Source organism: Diceros bicornis, chromosome 21 (assembly GCF_020826845.1).
Source record: "Diceros bicornis minor isolate mBicDic1 chromosome 21, mDicBic1.mat.cur, whole genome shotgun sequence".
NCBI lineage: Eukaryota > Metazoa > Chordata > Mammalia > Perissodactyla > Rhinocerotidae > Diceros > Diceros bicornis.
In genome coordinates this window covers 46756035-46776598 of record NC_080760.1, presented here as the reverse complement: position 1 = coordinate 46776598, position 20564 = coordinate 46756035, and the positions used below count along the sequence as shown (strand labels likewise).

Genomic DNA, 20564 nt, shown 5'->3' with positions numbered 1-20564 from the left:
TTAATTTTTTTAGTTTGTTGCTAAATAATTTTACTATTTATTCTTAACTAAAAATGCTTATTGTAAAAAATATGGAAAGATGTAAAGAAGTGGTACTAACATTTAAATTTTCACAATAAAAAAGATTTTTTAAAACAAATATTTATCTCTACAGAGTTCATCTCTCACTGAGGCCACTAAGCTGTCAAACAGACCACCAATCCCAATACAACCGTAATACATTAAATTCTTAGTTCAAGCAACTAAAAACAATTTCACAACATCAAATGCATTTCATGGGTTACATTAACAAACATAAGTCATCAAGCAATACAGGTTGAAGGCTGCCCCGTTTTGAAAACATATGGTGAAGACAATAAGCCGTTAAAAACAAACAAAATCTCTCTTTCTCCCCCATGACTGAAATGAACTAAAAACATCATGTGATTGTACCTAACACATTCATTCATTCACCAATTTTCTATTGAATATCCCGTTACATATGCCAGGAACCATGCTAAGCATTCATAAGACAAGAGGTGCTAAAAGATGCTGCCTGAAAACCCCAGGAACACCTCGGCCCTAGAGTGACCACATCTTTGCTCCTGCCTGGAAGACACCCAACATCTAGTTTTTCCAGTATTTTAAACCATGTCCCCAATACATGTCTTATAAGAAAGTGAATTATGACAAAGTTGTGAAAAAAAGGTTTATATCTCTAGTTTGTAAAACAAACAAACAAACAACAACAAACAGATGCACCAGTACTGTCCAACCCCAGTTTTACTTACAGCCACTTCCTTTTTGGTTCTGCCCGTAAGGAATTGACAGGCAAATAAAATTAACTTATATGACAACGTGACAGAAGGGATAACATAGGGAAATAAACAAAATATTATGAAAGAACAAAAGAGAAAAGATTAATTTTGACTGAAGAGAAAGACCAGTGGAAGGCTTCAGGGAAAATGGTAGACTAGCTGAACCCTGAAGTAGGAACTGACCAGGGAAAAGGGCAGAGGAGGAGAAGTGAAAGGGCACCCCAAGCAAAAGGAGAACCACTCAAGAAAGGCACGGCAGTGGCGGTCCACATGTACACGAAGGGGAAGGGGTGTCCACAGGTCAGGGAGCAATCGGGGCGGCTAAAAGCACTGTGGCTACGTTAAGCCTTGAGACCTACACTTCAACAGTAACAACAGAAAGCACCAGCAATGGAAAAGACTGCTAGCAATCAACAAGGAGGAAGAGAAACCAGAGCAAGCACAACCAGACAAGTGGAGAGAAGCGCTCAACTCAGCCGAGATCCTACGTCTGCATCCTACTAAGAGGAGAGCACTTAATTCTGGGTTCCACACTGCAGGAAAATTTTAAGTTGTTAGAGAAATGCTGAAAAATGCCAGAGTTAAGTTCCATCCCTATTTTTTTTCTGTCTCCAATAAAGGAAAAACTAGGAGAAAGAGATTCATGTTGTACCTTGAAAAAGTGACATTAGATATAAAAAAACAGTTCTTGATCATATGACTTGTTAATCACGAGAATCATTGCAGTTGTGTGATTAAAGAATTCTCTCATTATTTTGCTCTTCTATTTTTAAATAAGAAAGATTCACTATCAAAAATAGCTGGTGTGGGGGCTGGCTCGGTGGCGTGGTGGTTGAGTTCACGCGCCTTGCTTTGGCATCCCGGGGTTCGCCAGTTTGGGTCCTGGGCACAGATCTACGTACTGCTCATCAAGCCACGCTGAGGCAGCGTCCCAAAGCGAAGAACTAGAAGGACCTACAGCTAGGATATACAACTATGTACTAGGGCTTTGGGGAGGAAAAAGGAAAATATGAAGATTGGCAACAGATGTTAGCTCAGGGCCAATCTACCTCAAAAAAAAAAAAAGCTGGTATGATCCGTCCATGAATTAGAACTAATGATATGTGTCAAAGTTCGCTGTAGATAATAGTGTACTATAATGAGCCCAGTGTGAAATCAGATCTGAGTTTAGTCACTCTGCACATTATGGTTGAGTGAAATTTAAAGTAAATCACTCAGTTCTCTAAGTTCTGAATTCCTCAACTGTGAAATAGAAATATCAGCCGTACCTATGTCAAAAGATTTGCTATGAAAATCCAATAAAACAAAATATGCAAAAAATGTTTTATAAATAACAATGGACCTTATGAGCGAACTCACTCTTTAACTCTAGTGAGTTACAATGTAAATTCTGTATCAGTACACTCTCAAGGAGAAAAAGCCACAGAAAGTTTAGAGAAGAGTATTTCCATAGTGCATTTATTTGATGCCTTTTGTTTTGTAAAAAAAAAAATTTACTGTATATCTTCATAAAGGAATTCTCAAAGTACTCAAAATCTAGAAGATAATATGCAAAGTTGGTTTCTCTGAGCACTGCCCAAACAACACCTGATTTAGTGTATTTCCTAGATGAAAACAGGTCAAACAAAAACTTGTTGCGAAAAAAAGACACTCATACAATGAGAGCATTTTATAAAAAAAAAATTCTACAAATATTTTCAATGTGCTTATAATTAAAAATTATGAAGAAATAGGTAAAATTAAAAGAAATATACAGCTACTCATATTTTCTTTCAGTAGTTTGTATTTTGGCATTGATTTTTATGTTAACATACATCATGGTGTGACTAAAATACTTATTAAAAATAAACATTTGCGGCCGGCACGGTAGCGTATTGGTTAAGTTCGTGTGCTCCACTTCAGCTGCCTGGGGTTTGTGGGTTTGGATCCCAGGCGCAGACCTACGCACCGCTTATCAAGCCATGCTGTGGCAGCGTCCCATATAAAGTAGAGGAAGATGGGCACAGATGTTAGCCCAAGGCCCATCTTCCTCAGCAAAAAAGAGGAGGATTAGCAACAGATGTTAGCTCAGGGCTAATCTTCCTCAATAAATAATTAAATAAATAAATAAACATTCAATATTGCATCCAATAAATTAATTTTTACAACTTGTAATTTTACCACAAACCAAATTGGCTTAATGTCTCACTTTGGGAAAAAATAAAGTTTTAGGGCTGGTGCCATCTCACAAACATTTAAATAACCAGAATAACAAAATAATAGTTTGAAAACAAAAAGCACCCGAGAATTTTGTTTAAACAAGTATGTATTAAACTTAGTTCCCAATCCCAATGTTTTAATCAGTCTTTTCTATGCAGTAACCAAGAAATCACAACATTGAATGCTTAAAAGAATACTTTATTTATACATACAAGTAGGAAGACACAAAGCAATTTCCTGATAAAAATTAAAATTTTAAATCAATTTAAAATGCATTTTAAATTGCATTTCCATATTAACTGGGGAAAAAAACCTCTGCTACCTGATCATTTCAAAACTAAATTTTTGAAAACAAGGTGATTTAAAACAATCACACTTCTCAGAAGACATCAGGGTTACTTTTTTAAATGCAGTGGTATGCATTTCTAGATTACTAAATGTATACACTCGACGGGAGCTAACCAGGTGATTTCAACACATTTCAGGATGACATTTTTCACTGCATGGTATGGAACAAATATGTAGCATATTTCTATATTAAGACATTTTTATAGATTACTTTCAACTTCTTAAAATTAATTGTAGGTCCAGGTGCTGAAAATCCCAAATAACAGCAGAACATAAAAGAAAACATTTTAAATTTCTATTGGCACCTTTTCTTTCCAGTATTTCAGGAAACATATTCAACCCGTGTAATCGTGGTTTTAACCTCATCCCAGATTCTCCCTCCAATGCTTACCGTTCATTCCTGCTCTGAGCAGTGCTTTGAGCAGTGACAAAGCATGTAATACACTGCTTACATCACAGGACTCAGAGAGCCCTACCTGAAACAGCCTACAGTGTCAGGTAAGCGCCTTTTAAAGGATGGTTAATGACTATGATTTATAGAAGGAAAGAAGAAGATAAGAAACTCAATATAAAATTTTATATGAAAAATTAACTTTCTAAATGATACTATATACCAGAAAAAACAAAACGAAATTAAGAAAAGGCACTTACCTCACTTCCCATAGACTGGGTACACGATCCAGCTGGGTCGATAGGACAACACCAGCTTAGTGGATGCTGGGATTTCACCTGGAACAGAAACTAGTGACCTATAACTTTAGCAGGTCTAAAACCAGAGAGGCAAAAATCAAGTGTATGATTTAGTTTACATTCTCAGCTTCTTTTTCTTGCTGCTATTTGGGGCTATCAGCACATAATCCTACAATTAGTTCACTTTAAAATGCACATACTTTTTGATCAGTCACCATTCAAGAAGACATCCCTTTGGGTAGCTAGGAATGCTGAACACTCTTACCTGCCCCTTAGCATCCTCAGGCATGGCTTTAATGTGCATTCTTTTTAAACAACGAATTACTCCATCATAAAACTGAACTGTGAATGTTCCTGAAATAGGAGCAAGTCAGAATCATTAGGAAATATAATTCAGTCTTACAGCAACACTTGAAATCTAACAAGTAATGCCCTGATGGAAATACTCTCTGATTGCAATAATTGCAAACATACACCCCTGTTAACGATGCCATAAAATTTAAGTTATTTTCTCTTTCCCTCTTTTCCCTAAAAACAACTCTGATTTCCCTTAAAGTAAACCAATTAAACCTTGAGAAGTTATTTGCATGTAATTCTGATTTTTACTGAAGGATTTTAAAATTTATTTTGTAACAATTTAAATATATGTTTAAATAACAGGTCAGGTATGTTATTATATACCTGACAAAAATAAAATCATTATTTACAAAAATGTATAATACTTCTTAAGAATTATCATTTGCTCTCTTTCAAAGTTTCTTTCCAAATAACAGAGAGAAAGATCTGATATAGGGAAAAAATTATTTTCCAAGGAAAGGATTATTCCTTGGGCAATATTAATGAACTGGCAAATAAGAATTATCAAGTCACAGGCTTTTAAGCTAGAAAATACTTAACAGATCTAGATTCAAGTCGTCCTGTGCAGATTAGAACACTGAATTCTAGGGAGGCTAAAAGCTGCATCCAGGGACAGTCGGCTAAGCAGCTGCACAGCCATAACTGCCACCACCAACCCCACGCCTTTCCCACTAACTCACCCTGCTCTTAAGACTCAAGATTCTATTTGCATGACTATTTGAAGCATATTCCCTTTTTCTTACAGACTTCATGCTTTCAAGTCAATAAAAGTCAGTACTATTAGAAAACATATAAATCACATAGATTTTTATACTAACGGAAATTCCAATGTTTTTCTATCATTTCCTGTACAAATGAGGGCAGAGTGCCATTTTAAGTAAACAGATATTTGACTTTTACAAGAGAAGTATAAACAATAAATGTGATCATTGGTATTACTGGCTTTGAAGTTGGCATCAAAGCCAGTGACGTACGTGCAAAGATTTTTTTTGTAACTTGAATAACACCATTTGATTACATATCTTTCAATAATTAGCTTAATGCACAATACCGCAGATATAAAGATCTAAACCTAAGTTATGAATAAAACTATCAGTTGACTAGCAAGGATATAAAGACACTGGGAAAATTCTGAGACTGTCAAACCGTACACACACCTTACGCTACCACCATTCCTGCAACTGTCCTCTTCCATCTTCAACATGGCATTCCAGGCAAGAGCAGGCTCCTCACTACGCTGAGGAGCCCTCATCCCTCCCCGCTGTGGCTCACACTGCGTCCTCTGTTGTGATCCCTTCCCCCTTTCCTAACTCCACCCCACTCTTCACGGATCAGCTCTTCAAATCCCACCCATAATATGAAAACTTCCCTGACCTCTCCTGTCTACCCTGATTTGCCCCTTCTCTTCAACTTCTCTAAGACACATTACAAATACTTGAATAGTCATATTTGCTAGTTTTGTTTAGCTTTTGCAGTGAATAAAAGGCTCCTTGAGTGCTTCCTTTGTCTTTTTTTTTAGGGGGGAGGGGCTCATCCACCACATAGGGCATACAGAAATCACAAACTAAATACATCTAGTGGAGATTTTAAAAAAGCAAATTATATCTGCTAACATTTCACTGAGGGCTCACTCAAACCACTTCTGAAATGACAGAGAGTACAATCAGTTCCATCACTCTTCCACTAATGTAAGCTTAATTTTCTACATTACAAGCCCATGGACAAATGGGATAGGATAAAGAATGAGAGTGGTTTTGTTTCTGAGTGTGTTGTATGTGTGTATGCATATACTTGTATATGCATACTCCCAAGGAACTTTAAGCATGGAAGGAAAGTCCCAAAGCTCTCCACACTTAAAGAAACCACTCAATTAAAATAGAGAGCGTTGTTTAATTTTGCTTTGTTTTGTTTTGGGTGGATCCTATTATCCAACAGAACTGATTCATTACTTCTTCCTTTCCTTCCACAAATTGTTACTGACTGCTTACTCTGTGCTAGGCCCTGGACTAGAAAGTTGGGGAGCCCACGTGTATAAAACACAGGAATATGAGGTCTATAACACAGCTCTCCAGAACTGTAAGTGCACAGTGAGATGAAGGTCCCACTAGAAAAGGAAAAGTAACCTGCAAACCTATCAACTGAGATGTCCTCAACTCTTCTGGTAGTAAGGTGACTAGCGGTAATAAAATCATAGCCATATTTGTTATCTCAATTCACTAAAACAATAAATTCGAATAAGGCCTTCGTAAAGTTACATCATAATTTCTAGCTAGACAACTATGATTTACTTTTTCACAACTAACATTCTTTAATATATCTCTTTTCACATGTTCTCCTCTTCTATCTTCTCTTACCTCCTATTTTTTCTCAAGTTTGTTAGTCTAAATCCTCAGCTTAAATACCTTCCACGGTTCCCATCACCTCTCAATAAAATTCAAATTCTTTAGCAAGTTTACAAGATGCTTCATATACCAATCCTTCCTTCTCTCCAACCTCTTCTGTTGTTCTATTCCTTTTAAAGGAATCCTTCACTCCAGTCACATGGAAGACTTGCAGGTCCTGAAAAATGGCATGCCTCTCTTCTATTCTTTACATACACCATTTCTTTTCCCAGAAAAGCCTTTTCATTCCTTCTTTATCTAGCTAACTTGTTTGTCTTTTAAGATTCCATTTAAAGGAAGTGTCCCCTTACTGAGATTAATGCCCTTCTTGCAAGGAAGCTGTCATTCAATGTGTGTTTTAGTAAAAAGAATGAATGAGTGGTCAAGTTTAAGACATAATTGTAAAGAAAACTAATGTATTACTGACTTGAAAAATATAGTTACAAGTATTTCACAACTGTTTTAAACGAGCTTTTAAATAAGAAATTTAAAAAATAATTAAGTACATTTCCAATAATAATTTAAATATTAATTCTTATGCCATTCCAAATTAATTAGTCTACAAGTTCTTTTTTTTTAATTCATTATCCGTCCAATAGATTTACTCGTCTTATGCCACACTAACATACTGATTTCAGTGCTATTTTCAACATTTCTGATCAATTCAGTAACTTTTGCTCAGTGTCAATATTAGATACCAAAAAAGGCTATTAGGAAAATTAACTCTCAATTACCTACAGAAATTAAGAAAAAAGGGGTGGGGGAAAGCTGCAATAAATGAAATCCTCAAAATGCTAAAGGTGCCCACTCTTTTCTCAGAAAATATTGTATTGTATTTCACTTCCTAGTTGAACTGATTTGAATTTCCCCATTATCTTTAACCTTTCCTCACATTCTGGTTGAGATGCTCATAAAAGTAACTTAGCCCATAAACTGGAAATAGAGAGGTAGAAATAAAATGCATATAATACACCTGTGAACTGAAAGCTGAAAAATTTTAAACAACTATGTCCCTCTATTAATTTAAACAGTTTATTTAGGCAGTAAGTATATATTATGTACCCTCTTATTTTATACAACATACAACAAATGCTCCCAAAAAAGAATACTAGCAGGAAACTCATTACCTACAAAACTAAGAGAAGTAACAGCTATATGCAACAATTACGTACATTAGTTACAATTGGAAATACAATTAAATTTTATTATTAATCCCATTTTAACCTCAGATCATTTCAAATACGTACCTTCTTTGTTAATTGCTTCAATCTTGGCAGGGTAATAGCGACAGTCTGTCCAACGAGCCAGAACTTCTTCTCCAGCTTTAAAATCCTATTTTAAACAACTTTTAAGATCAATACCATGTATAAAAAATAAGCATTTTCTTAATAAAAACAAGCTTTTGTAAAATTTAACAGAATTCCTTTTAAAATATATCATTACATATCTAGCAAATGGAAAAAGCTTGCTACTTACAAAGAAATCCTCCTCATCTTTCAGCCCTTCTTTTCTTAATGCAGGTCTCTCAAGGGGTCGCAATCTGTTGCTATCCCAGTAAATCCACTCATCATAACGATGACTCCAGCGCTCAAAATGGACCAACATTTTGCCCTCCTCATAGTCAATTTTTTCAATTCGTGATGGATACCTGAAAAATAAAAAGGAGCTTCATACCAAGAGAAAAGTCTTACATTTGTTTACAAAAAGTATTAAAAAGTATGAAATATTGCTTACCATTAAAACCATAAACTATATGGGTCCATATTTTTAAACTACTGGATCAACAAAGTTTGCTTTATTATTTTTGTCTTTTTTTTTAAATGACTGTTCTCAATACCTAATGAAATAAACGCTTTGATACACTCCCAGTGGAAATAAAAATTACTGCACTGTTTGGGGAAGTAATTTGATAACATGCTTCAAGAGCCTTAATCATATTTCTACTTTTTGATCGAATAATTCCAATTCTGGAACTATATATACAAAACACTTATCATAATAACAAAGAAAACAGAAATCACCTAAAAATATGGTTAGAAAAACTGAAGACTGTTTAAAGCTGTACAAACAATGGTATATGCACTGACCGGAATATTACATAGTCTTTAAACGTGGTGTTTACAAAGAATTTATAAAACAAGAAAATGTAAAAAAGAGGTAGCACTATGTTCAGTAGAATTATAAGTATGTAAAACAAATTTGCCTGCAAAAAGTACCAACACGCACATTTGTCTCTATATGGCATAAAAGCACTTTGTTTTTTCTATTTTTCTATATTTTTCAATATTTTGTAATGAGCATCAATGATGGTAGGGAAAGCTCAGTTAAACCTTAAATTTAAAAATACAAAAACATCATCACATTTTTCTGTCTTCATGTGTGATGATTCTTATGTGATTAATTCGAAAATAGAAATTAGTTCACTTGAAACTTTTAACAAAGAAAACTGCTTCATCATTCCTACCGTATTAAATGTTCAGATGACTCAAATTTTTTTTAAAAAGTATCATTAAATAACCTTAAGACTTCAATAGCAGCACATGGTAGATGATTCAGCCATAATAGTTTATCTTATATTTTTGCTAGCTTTTGATAAATCTGGAATTTTTCTTCTCCCTGGGGAAAGTCACATTTAAATATAAAGCACAACAAACCTCACATGACTGACATTTAGGAACTGATCACTCCCTGCTTGATAGACCGCCCAGGCTACGCCAGGCTTTTCACACAGTTCAAGGACCCTGAACTGTTCCCTGGCATAGCTTCTTGCCCCACTTTGGCTGAATGATACTGAATGATTTGGATTCTCAAACACACCATGCTCTGTCAAATGTCTGTGCTTTTGTACCCTCTTTCTTCTGCCTAGCCCTAGCTGCCCTTCCCCTCCTTTGTATACTCATCATTCAAGACCTAGTTTAACATGTCATCACGTGTGTGAAGACTTCCCCAACACCCCTCCCCCTGCTGCTCTCATTGTACCCATCCCATCATTATCATCTCTGTGCAGGTTCCCTAACTGCATGCTACAGAGCATTTACAGCCCCTGAGACATTACTACGTGTGACACATAAAAGGGTCCCATGGTCAAATAAGCTAAGAAAATACTGGATTAAAAAAAAGTTAAACTGGGGTAGGCCTGGTGGTGCAAGCGGTTAAGTGTGCGCACTCCACTTTGGCGGCCCAGGGTTCACAGGTTCAGATACCAGGCATGCACCCACGCACCGCTTGTCAAGCCATGCTGTGGCTCCATCCCATATAAAGTAGAGGAAGACGGGCATGGATGTTAGCCCAAGGCCAATCTTCCTCAGCAAAAAAGAGGAGAATTGGCATCAGATGTTAGCTCAGGGCTTATCTTCCTCACCAAAAAAAAAAAAAAAAGTTAAACTGTTTTTTTTTATTGAAAGACTTCTTGGTCTCATCAACAAGATGGAGATAAAGTATTCGCTATTATTACACTTAAATAACTATGTAACCCTTTTATCATGGAATATTTATTAACATTTCTCGAGATCGTAGAGATCTAAGGAACATGATGTTAGAAGCTACTCTGGCCTGTGAGCTTCAGGGAATAACTGAGTCATGTCCATCTTTGTCCCCCAGCAGATAGCACAGTGACAGAACACACCAGCCACTCAGGGAATGCTTGGCATGAATAGAAGTGATGTTAAAGAAAGACAATCTGCATACTTCTTCAGAACCAAGAAGGCTGTCGACTCAATTGTAACCTTAAGTTAGATCTTACTCTTTATCTTTTCTGGGGAGTGAGTGTGGGTGAGGAAACACTTTGTTAAAGAAAAGCAAAAACAAGAAAACCTAGGGAATTAACACACTCCCTGAGGTGCTCATGCCGACTCCAACCATTTAGAATCAACGCCATAAAGCTTGTCTTTTGCAGCGTTGCTCTGATTTGTTTTTGCTGCTCTGGTTTTTAAACATAAAAACTGTCAATAGCATTAAGTTGTCCCTTAATTTATTTTTCAACATTCACTTGCCACTTAATAACTATTATAAAGAGATTTTTCCATCAACTATAAAAACTGATAAATTTCACATGTTTATTACCACATCTTTTTAATTTTGAACAAAAAATAACGGGTTTATTCTCTAGGTTCCTTTCAATTCTAAATGTACTCATGCACCACACAATAACGCTGCAGTCAATGATGAACTGCATACACTGCGGTAGTCCCATAAGATGAGTACTGTCTAGCCTAGGCGTGGAGTAGGCTATACCATCCAGGTTTGTGTGAATACACTGACGTTCGCACAACAATGAAATAACCTAACGATGCATTCCTCAGAATATATCCCTGTTGTTAAGTGACACCTGACTGTACACAACTCTACATATTTGAAGCATTTCTCAAAGTGAGAACAGTCCACAGTAACGAGCCAAACACACCTTTACTGTCATAACATAATCGAACTCAGCAAAGAAGCAGAATCTGTTCAAATGACAAATCTCGATTGCATTTGTAAGTAACTTAGAGTTTTCCCAAAATATTTCAAATTCTGTTGGCTAAGAGGATGCCTGATGCAACAATCAGACTAAAAATTCTATTTTGGGGATAATTTACAGCATGCTACACTCTTTACATAAAGATCTAGAGATTGATATGTAAACTTTGATGAAGGCCAAGAATTAAATAAGGGACACAAATATCCAAGATTATTATCGATTTTAATTTTTATAATGTTTACTAATCAAATTTTGAATCTTAAATAAAACTGCCCTACATATTACCATTATCAAGAATGTCCAAATTTCTGTTCATTCATTCAACACATATTTGGGCATCTAGTAAGATTAAGGCACTTGCTAGGCACTCTTGGTAGGTAAAAAGGAAACATTATTAACTCCAGCCTTCAAGGAGCTTAGCTTAGAGTCAGATGAGAGAGAGAAGAATCAGAATATTTACTAAGAGTCAAATGTGTATCGGGCTCTATGCTCTTTCCTTACTTAGTGTCAACTTCTCTTTATACACTTTTACCTCACTGGATCCTGGTAATGATCCCAAGTACAGATAACAGTCCCCATTTAACAGATGAAGACTGTCCAAGAACACAGGTAGAGTATTCAAAGCCAAAACTAACTGGCACAAAAGCCTACAGGAGAAATGGGATAAGGCCTTATCAAGGTAATTATATCATACTTGGTAAATTGGTAAGAACATACAAAAATTTTATATAAGAAGCTATTATTAATAGTTTAGAGAAAATTGAGGAGTTCACTGAAGGTTCATGGCAGACATTATCTATGTTGGTCTTGGTGGGAGACGTCTAGGATTTAGACTTAATGAACATGGTACAAACACAGGTAAAGTGTATACACAGAGCATAACACATTTATTCAGTCAATACTCATTTACTTAAAACCATCATGTGACTCAGGGTTAGGCAATCAGCCAGACAAGGAGGATGTGGTTTCTGTCCTCAAGGATCTCCTGATCAGGGATTAAAGAGGCACTTCAAGGAAACAGTTCCCTTTGGCTAGACTACATGGTAAGTAGTAAGGTGAATAAAGGAGAACAGCGGGACATCAGGCTGGACTAGTTAGCTAGGTTCAAACCAAAAGGCTTTGAAATAGCAAACTAATAAAATGACTCTTCATTCTACAAACAGGGAACCCTTTAAAATTTGTACTTAATTTGGTTATCAGTTACACGTCAGAAAAAAATCCCAACATCAAGATCTTCACATGTAAACTGCACAAAATGGCAATGTATCATATAGTCCTAAATAGTGAAATAACTTCCCTGTTCTAGCAGATCGTCCATAGTAATAATGCTTGGATACACATAGTGAATGAAAAATACTGTTGAACAGGGCTGGCCCCGGGGCTTAGCGGTTAAGTGCACGCGCTCCGCTACTGGCGGCCTGGGGTTCAGATCCCAGGCACGTACCAACGCACTGCTTCTCCGGCCATGCTGAGGCCGTGTCCCACATACAGCAACTACAAGGATGTGCACCTATGACATACAACTATCTACTGGGGCCTGAGGGGGACAAAAAAAAAGGAGGATTGGCAATAGATGTTAGCTCAGAGCCAGTCTTCCTCAGCAAAAAGAGGAGGATTAGCACGGATGTTAGCTCAGGGCTGATCTTCCTCAAAAAAAAAAAACAAATACTGTTAAACAAATGTATTCACAAATGCCTATATTGAAATACAGCAATATTATTTTGATGCATGATTTATGCTTTATTATAATTGAGTGTGAATGGAAGGTAAGATTTTTCTTGCTGAATTTGGAAGATATAGTCATAATGTTTTTGTTTTATCATTTTTTTAAAGGCTGAAATCAAGGAAAGCTGTTAAGAGTAAAGAACAGTGATTAGGCTGAGTCCCAGACATTTATAAATGATTTGGGAAAAGATCTGAGAAGTGGGAGACGTGTTTCAGAGTTAAAACAATTAGGGATAAGAAGAAAAAGAACACCACAGTTGGCATCTCTCAAGGGTTCAAAAGAAAAAAATGGAAAGAAGGCAACATCCATGCCAAAACTCTACATAGAGCTCTCTTACCTCTTATCATTATTACTGCAAAACAGCATAAAATTTCCACTATCAGCTTCCCTAGTATAATCCCACTTCAAAATGCACGCATTGCATAAATGATATTTACTTGTGTAGAAAATCAGGGATTGCCTCCACTGCTGTGTGTCTACTTTGCTCTCATATGTCTTTCATACTTGAATCCTAGAGAACGGAGTTTACTCTCAGCAAACTTAACAAGAAAAATGATCCACCCTAACACTGGTTATTAGGCTTAATGGAAATAAACAGCATCCAGAAATACTGAGATGACTTTACAATGATTCTTGCTGAATGTAACAGAATTTTCATACATGCAATTCTACTACTGTAAGCTCTCAATTGATTTCTTGGGACCCTTTCTGAATCAGTGTGGTCAAAGTTCTCTAATGGTCAAGTTCAACTGTGGCTCTAACTACAGAGCAGAGCAAGCCCATTACCAGGAATAAAAATTATTTTCACCTTCTCTGAACTCTTACAACACTTAATTGCCTCATCTTACGAGCATTTTAACACTGTCACTGGTGCCTCCCACTTGTACAAGATTGTTCCGGGAGTAGCAAGATCTATGGATTCTAGACAGAATCTGTAATCCAGTAAGAACCAGATCCTGACCAAAGAGGCTAGCTATACATTGAATATACTGTGTTGGTTCCCTATAGCATGAACTCGTGAGTGTTCTCAAAACACAAAGCGAAGATGAGAAATCTAAAATGGGAATTACCGTTACAGATGAATTCCCATACTGGCTCACACTGTTAACTGTTTTACATGGGCGGGTCCTGACTCACCCACTGGATCAGGAGATCATGATTCCCTGAGGCTGTATGCCAAATGCTATGTGTTTGGTGTAGATATATGTGAGTATTTCTCTTGAGGTGGGGGTTCCCAACTTTAATCAGATTTTCAAAGGGGTTCATGATCAAAAAAAAAAAAAAAAAAACCTTCTGGAATGCAAGATCAGCTATTAACACTCAAACCATAGGTGTTCCATCATCCTTGGAAGGAAGAAAGAAATGATGGGTATGCAACTATAATCTGACAGATTAAAAAAAAAAAATTCCTTTATATTCAATGTAGTAGCAATAAAACAATTAAATATTATTTGAATTTAGGGAACTCATTCTGATCTGTTGTCCAGTTTGATGTATCCAGATTTTTACCTGTATTGATAAAGAAAGTCAATCATGAGGAAATGGCCAGGGAAATTCATTAATACACTTAAATCCTAGGACCTCCTGCACTTAAGCCAAAGGACAGAGTTGTTAACCACTCATCAATAGGTCACAATCCACTAAGCGAGGCCAGGTAACATTATCAAATGTCCTAAAGATCACCAGAATTCACTCTGAGACTTAACTCATCACTTGAATAGTGTCATATGAATTAAAAAGGCAAAGTATTTTTAAAAACTGCCCAATAAATTATTCAAATTATGTACTTTTTCTTCCTGAGGAAGATTAGCCCTGAGCTAACATCTGTTGCCAATCTTCCTCGTTTTTGCTTGAGGAAGATTAACCCTGAGCTAACATCTGTGCCAATCTTCCTTCACTTTATATGTGGGTCGCTGCCACAGCATAGCTGACGAATGGCATAGGTCCACACCTGGGATCCGAACCAGCAAACCCCAGGCTGCTGAGGCAAAGCACGCCAAACTTAACCACTACGCCACAGGGCCGGCCCCCAAATTATGTATTTTAAATAATAGTTCTTTTCTTGTTTATATTGATAACAATAAAATTTCTCATTTATATAAATTTAAAAATTGACAGTTCCGCATTCATTTCATTTAACTCAACAAACACTCAGTCTCTAATTCACTACATACCAGACACTGAAGTAGGACTAAAGCTCCAAATACAAATAAGATATTATTCTAATCAACAAACTCAAAGTCAGGAGGAAGAGGAGAGAAAAAGAGAATCACACAAGTTAACAAAATTTTAATATAATAGCTAGTATAATAAAATATAGTACATTAGCACACAGAAAGAGTACCTAAATTTGATGTTCTCTTGGATAAAGTAGTTCTTTAATTTTTAAAGGATGAAATACATTTGAAATATGACTTAAACACAGTCTAAATGTTAGCAGAATCTTAGGAAGTTAGGATTAACAATTCGAAACAGTTTTGTGGATAAGAACTTCATAAGCAAGAAACTAACACGGTGTCATAAAAAATGACTAAAACACATTAGAAGAACTAGAAATAGAGTGGTAAGAACTTCCTTACTTATGATTGTCAGGAGGAGGATTATGTGCCAAATAATAAAAACTAATATAGAATGTAATCCAAAGCAAACATAATATTCTTATAATCTAGTAACATTTTAAAATGCTTAGCTCTCTGGAAGTACTTTAAATTTACATTTATGCTTTATAACTTTCAAGTGTTTTCTCTTCCACTTATTGATTCTAACTACAATAACAACGTCACCTAATACTATTACAGTGTTTTTAGATGAAGTGCTTTTTTAGATACCGCATGTTAATTTGTTTCACACTTAAGAAGAACACAATGAAAACAAAAGTCTTTTGATTAATTCAAACTCAACATTCCAAAATGAAGTATAAATACAAAATAATCTAGAATTTCAAGGACATTCAGACAATACCTTGTATGTCAAAATCACATATCCTTCAACACTGAACTCTAAAGGTCTCACCACATTATCCCTCAGGGCCTCTTTTTGGATCCATTCATCCACAGGACACATGTCCAGTACAAGCTGTCAGATCACCCTGCTTCCCACCTGTCCACAGCCTTTGCAGCAGAGAACAGGTAAGATCCGAGTTAACTATGTATTTTCCTTTAAAACCCTGTGGCAGCCCCCTTTCAAATTAAGGCCTCATTTCAGATCACCAGATTTAAATTCCTGTTCCTATCTCCTTAGCACCTGAATCTCCTGCCATGCCTACATTCATTCATACTGTCAGTTCTAACCAAATCAAAACGCCTACACCACAGCCTTTATACTCATTACCATCTCTTACTGTAAGAATCAGACTATCAAGAATTCCTTTCCCATTCTACCAAAAAATGTCACCAGTATTTTACTCAGTTTATGTACTTCATAATTTGCTCAGAATAACATAACCAAACTCTTTGTTGCTTAATTTTGTCACAAAACTCAAAACTCTAGTAGGTTGCAGTCCACTCAGTTTCTATTTCTTAAAATATAGCACTTAAAAATTATTTTAGGACCAGCCTGGTGGCGTAGTGGTTAAGTTCTCACACTCCGCTTTGGCGGCCCGGGGTTTGCAGGTTCGGATCCCAGGCTCAGACCTATGCACTGCTTATGAAGCCATGCTGTGGCAGGCATCCCACATATAAAGCAGAGGAAGATGAGCATGGATGTTAGCCCAGTGCCAGTCTATCTCAGCAAAAAGAGGAGGATTGGCAATGGATGTTAGCTCAGGGCTAATCTTCCTCACCAAAAAAGAAAAAAAAAATTATTTTACTACAACACAGTCATGTACGTTTATATGCCTATCAACTGAAGTTTTAAGAATTTACACTGACTCCTCTCCCATCAGATTCCACTTTCTTAGAAGAACTAATGTTCATGCTGTTATTATTATTAAAGCTAACATTTATTAAGTGCCTACCATGTGGCAGAAACTATGCTAGGCTCTTAATACGCGTTCTCTTGCTTCATCCTCAAAGGACATTTTCAGTTAGGTACTATTATTGTTCCCAGTTAGTAAAGGGAGGTCATGGAGGCTCTGAAAGGTTAATTAACTTGCTCAAGTAAAAACAGGTAATAAGTGGTGGATCCCTGAACGGAGGTTTGTCTGTCCTTAAAGACTGTGCTTTCAATAATTATATATTCTTCATCTTGTAACTTATGGTCTTCAGCTCTTGTCAGACTTACTGCAGTGTTTCAAATATAGGAGGCTCTTTACCAAGAGGTACCAAAAACAGAGAAAAACAATATGAAAATCAAATTATATATCTGTTTATTTTCCTTGCAAATTTAATTTTAATCTTCTGCTTTTGATACAAACAGCACCTAAAGTTGGCTTTTGTTAGCCCAAAGAGTAGAGAAAACAGCTTTTATTATGTTATACAAAATAAATAGCCCCCCATGCATAAAAAAACTAAGCAAAGCAAAAAGGTTCTTTTATTATTAAAATGTCTCAAAACAAAAGGTACACTGCATCTCAACTATGCCTCAGTATGAAACATCACATTATTAAAATGAAAAAGTCTGAGAAACGAAAATAGCTTAACTTTTATGATGTTTGAAAATTGTCATAACATAAATTTTAAAATTAGACAGGAAATTTAGGATATGATTTGTTACAGAACTAAGAAAAATACTAGGTGACTTTAGAAGTGAAATTACATTTTCTAATCTAGTTTGACAAATATCATTCTAAGCTTAGTTTTCAACCAGTAAGTCACAATTCATTTTTTTGTTGCAATGGTAACCGGATTTCATGATATCCCTAAAACTTTTTGGTTCATTCTTTATCAACCCACTAAAATCCAATAAACTTTGCTGGGCACCTTTTATGAGTAACAGGGGCTAGGCCTTGAATATATATCATTTCATATAAGCAGCTTATACTTTAGTACCTTACCTAACGATGATGTACTAGAAACATATTCATTTTTAATTGAAGAGGGTTGGTTTTTTGGCAATGAGAAAAAAGACAGATACACTAAATATTAAATAAATATCCATATTCTTTCTTCAATTTTACTGTAACAATTCTCTCTCAAAGTTGAGTTAATTATAATTACTGAAATAACAAAATACTTGCATATAAATTTCTAATTTAATAAAAAGAAAATTTTTATGTGCTTACTAATGATCTGCAGGAGGTGGTAGCAGGGATGGTCAATAGTTCTTCAAATATAAAGTCATATAAAAATACTAAGACACTGGGACCCTTATAAAGAATAGCAAAACTAAGCTGCCTTTTCAATATCAAGTTAATTTCCTTTAAAAAATTATACTATTAATATTTAAAAGTTAAAACTAGTATTTTCAACCTCAGTTAAAAAAATCATTTAAAAACAAAATTAAAAACCCTTAAGCATTGCAGATATTAGTTCTGTCTACTCAGCAAAACTAGAATTGCAAAACATTCTTTTTAGTAGAGTTGACTACCACCGCAGATAAATTATTTCCCAACCTAGTGGCTTTTATCAACTCACCACAAAATAAAGCATTATCTAATGTGATGTGACAAGTGTAAAACCTCACAATACATAATAATATTAAGCAGGAATGATGTAATGAATAGGGAGTGGGATGTGTGTGATATGTGATGGCTGAGCTTCAACCAAATGTCAGACAAGCAAATAAAACTGTCTTCTCTCTTGGTCCAACCCTTGTCACTATACGAACACACACAAAGCACAGCACAATAAGCCTGAGGTTCTTATGAAGGAGGTTAGGAAATCATCTGCTTGAAAGCGTGACTCTAAGGTAAGCTTGGAACGAAGACTCTCTAGGATAGACAGGCCTGAAATTAACCTGCCTTACAGAAGCTCTCTAATTCCACTGAAAAAGAGTGACACAGGCATGCTGGACTTTCAGGGCCCTTCTACCCACCAGACATGCATAACACTAGAGCAAGTCGAATTACGACGGCCTATGAACACTGAGCCCATTTACTCCCTGAAGCTGAGGCTCCAAGCTTCAGGGTCTACTCACAAGGCAACGGGTTGTAGTAAAGAGATCACTAGACTTGGAGCCAAAAGAACCTGACTATGAGACTTGACTTTTGTGGCTAGATGAACTGGAACAGTCTAAACATCTCTGTTCCTCAGATCTGTCATTTCTAAACTGGTAAAGATCATCCCTATCAACTCTGACAGGTTTCTTGTAAAATTCAAGTGACATACTGAATATTTTCTATACATCCTAAATTATAGAAATCATATCTCATGATATGATAAATCTCATGATATGGTAAATCCATGATTAACCATAACCACAGATAGTTTTGTTTGTTTGTTTTAGCAACGAGGGCCTAAACTCCAACAACTATCCAGCCAGGTGGGGCTGGAGATTACAGAAGAGGAGGAGCAAGAAAATTGAAGCACGTGAAACTACATGCAGGTCAATCTATTCTATTCTATTCTACTGAAAAATAGCAAAAAAAGATTTTTGGATCATGCATCACTTTGCAATGTACTTAAATTTTATTTCCTCCAACTAACATAAATAATTAAAACAGACTATAAATTCAAAAAGTAATCCTGGATATTTCCTTTGCTATCCACCTCAAAAACTTTATCTTCAGGTTAATAATTCTGTAAAGTCCAGACCAGTGGTTCTCATATGTAGTCCCCAGACCAGCAGCATCAACATCACCTGGAAACTTGCTAGAAATGCAAATTATCAGGCCCTTCCTCAGACCTGCTGAATCAGAAGCCGCAGCAGTTGTCGCAGCAGCCTAAGTTGAACAAACCCTTCAGGTGACTGTGACGCAGGCTCAAGTTTGAGAATCACTCTTTTGGATGTCACCTAAATTACTTTCAAACTACAGTATCGACGAACTTTGTAAAAGAATCAATTTGTTAGTGAATTGGAACCACATGGAAGGTTAGTGAGTTAAAGTATCCTACTGGATAAATTTACTCTTTTAAGCCAACAGTTATGATTCTAAGTAATTTCCAAATTAAACAGTTAATGAAAAAGCATTTAAATGAGTGGGAGAGCAGGCTGGAGAAAAGATAACATGCTGCTCAATACCACTAAACTGCAAATACTTCAAACCTCTATATTTTTGTTCCAAATTATATTCGCCTTTCTCCACTTTTTTCAACTCCTTTTTTCTTCTTCCAGCAGTTTTGAGTAAGCCACATGTGACTTCTACACTTTGTCTATCTTACCTCTGCCTGTAGTCTGCGTTATCTGTCTAAAAGTGAGATTAAAAAATCTGTCATCCCTGAATAGGCGAAAAATAGATAAAACAATCCGAGTCTCTAATTCATGGTACCTGAAAGATTATCTAATATGTCACACCTTCATTTTAAGGACATTAAGCAGAGAAATAACTCTCCGAAGTCACACAGTTCATGGCAGAACAGCACCTAGAACCCACATTTTCTGACTTACAGTTAAATTTAGTTTTTCCAATATTCCTTTTCTCTTGCCTTTCAAGAAAACTAGGATAAGCAAAAAATTTGAGCATATAAGAAAAAACTCTATAAAAAAAATGAATCAACAAAGGGCTGGCCCGGTGGTGTAGTGGTTAAGTTAACGTGCTCCACTTGGGCAGCCCGGGGTTCGTGGGTTCA

The 20564-nt window shown here is 36.0% G+C and overlaps 1 protein-coding gene across 9 annotated transcripts in view; it reads right to left on the bottom strand.

The window, feature by feature from the left end:
- Positions 1-20564, bottom strand: part of PHF20L1 (PHD finger protein 20 like 1) — a 73964-nt gene that overhangs the window by 44799 nt on the left and 8601 nt on the right. For 5 of the 9 annotated variants that reach the window (XM_058564963.1, XM_058564956.1, XM_058564955.1 and 2 more), the window contains exons 3-6: positions 8249-8420; positions 8020-8104; positions 4300-4388; positions 3996-4085 (exon numbers count right to left, since the gene is read on the bottom strand). In XM_058564963.1, coding sequence (XP_058420946.1) covers positions 3996-4085; positions 4300-4388; positions 8020-8104; positions 8249-8420 — 436 coding nt within the window. The remainder of the gene's footprint in view (positions 1-3995; positions 4086-4299; positions 4389-8019; positions 8105-8248; positions 8421-20564) is intronic. The other 4 variants (XM_058564958.1, XM_058564959.1, XM_058564961.1 and 1 more) reach the window with 2 other exon arrangements.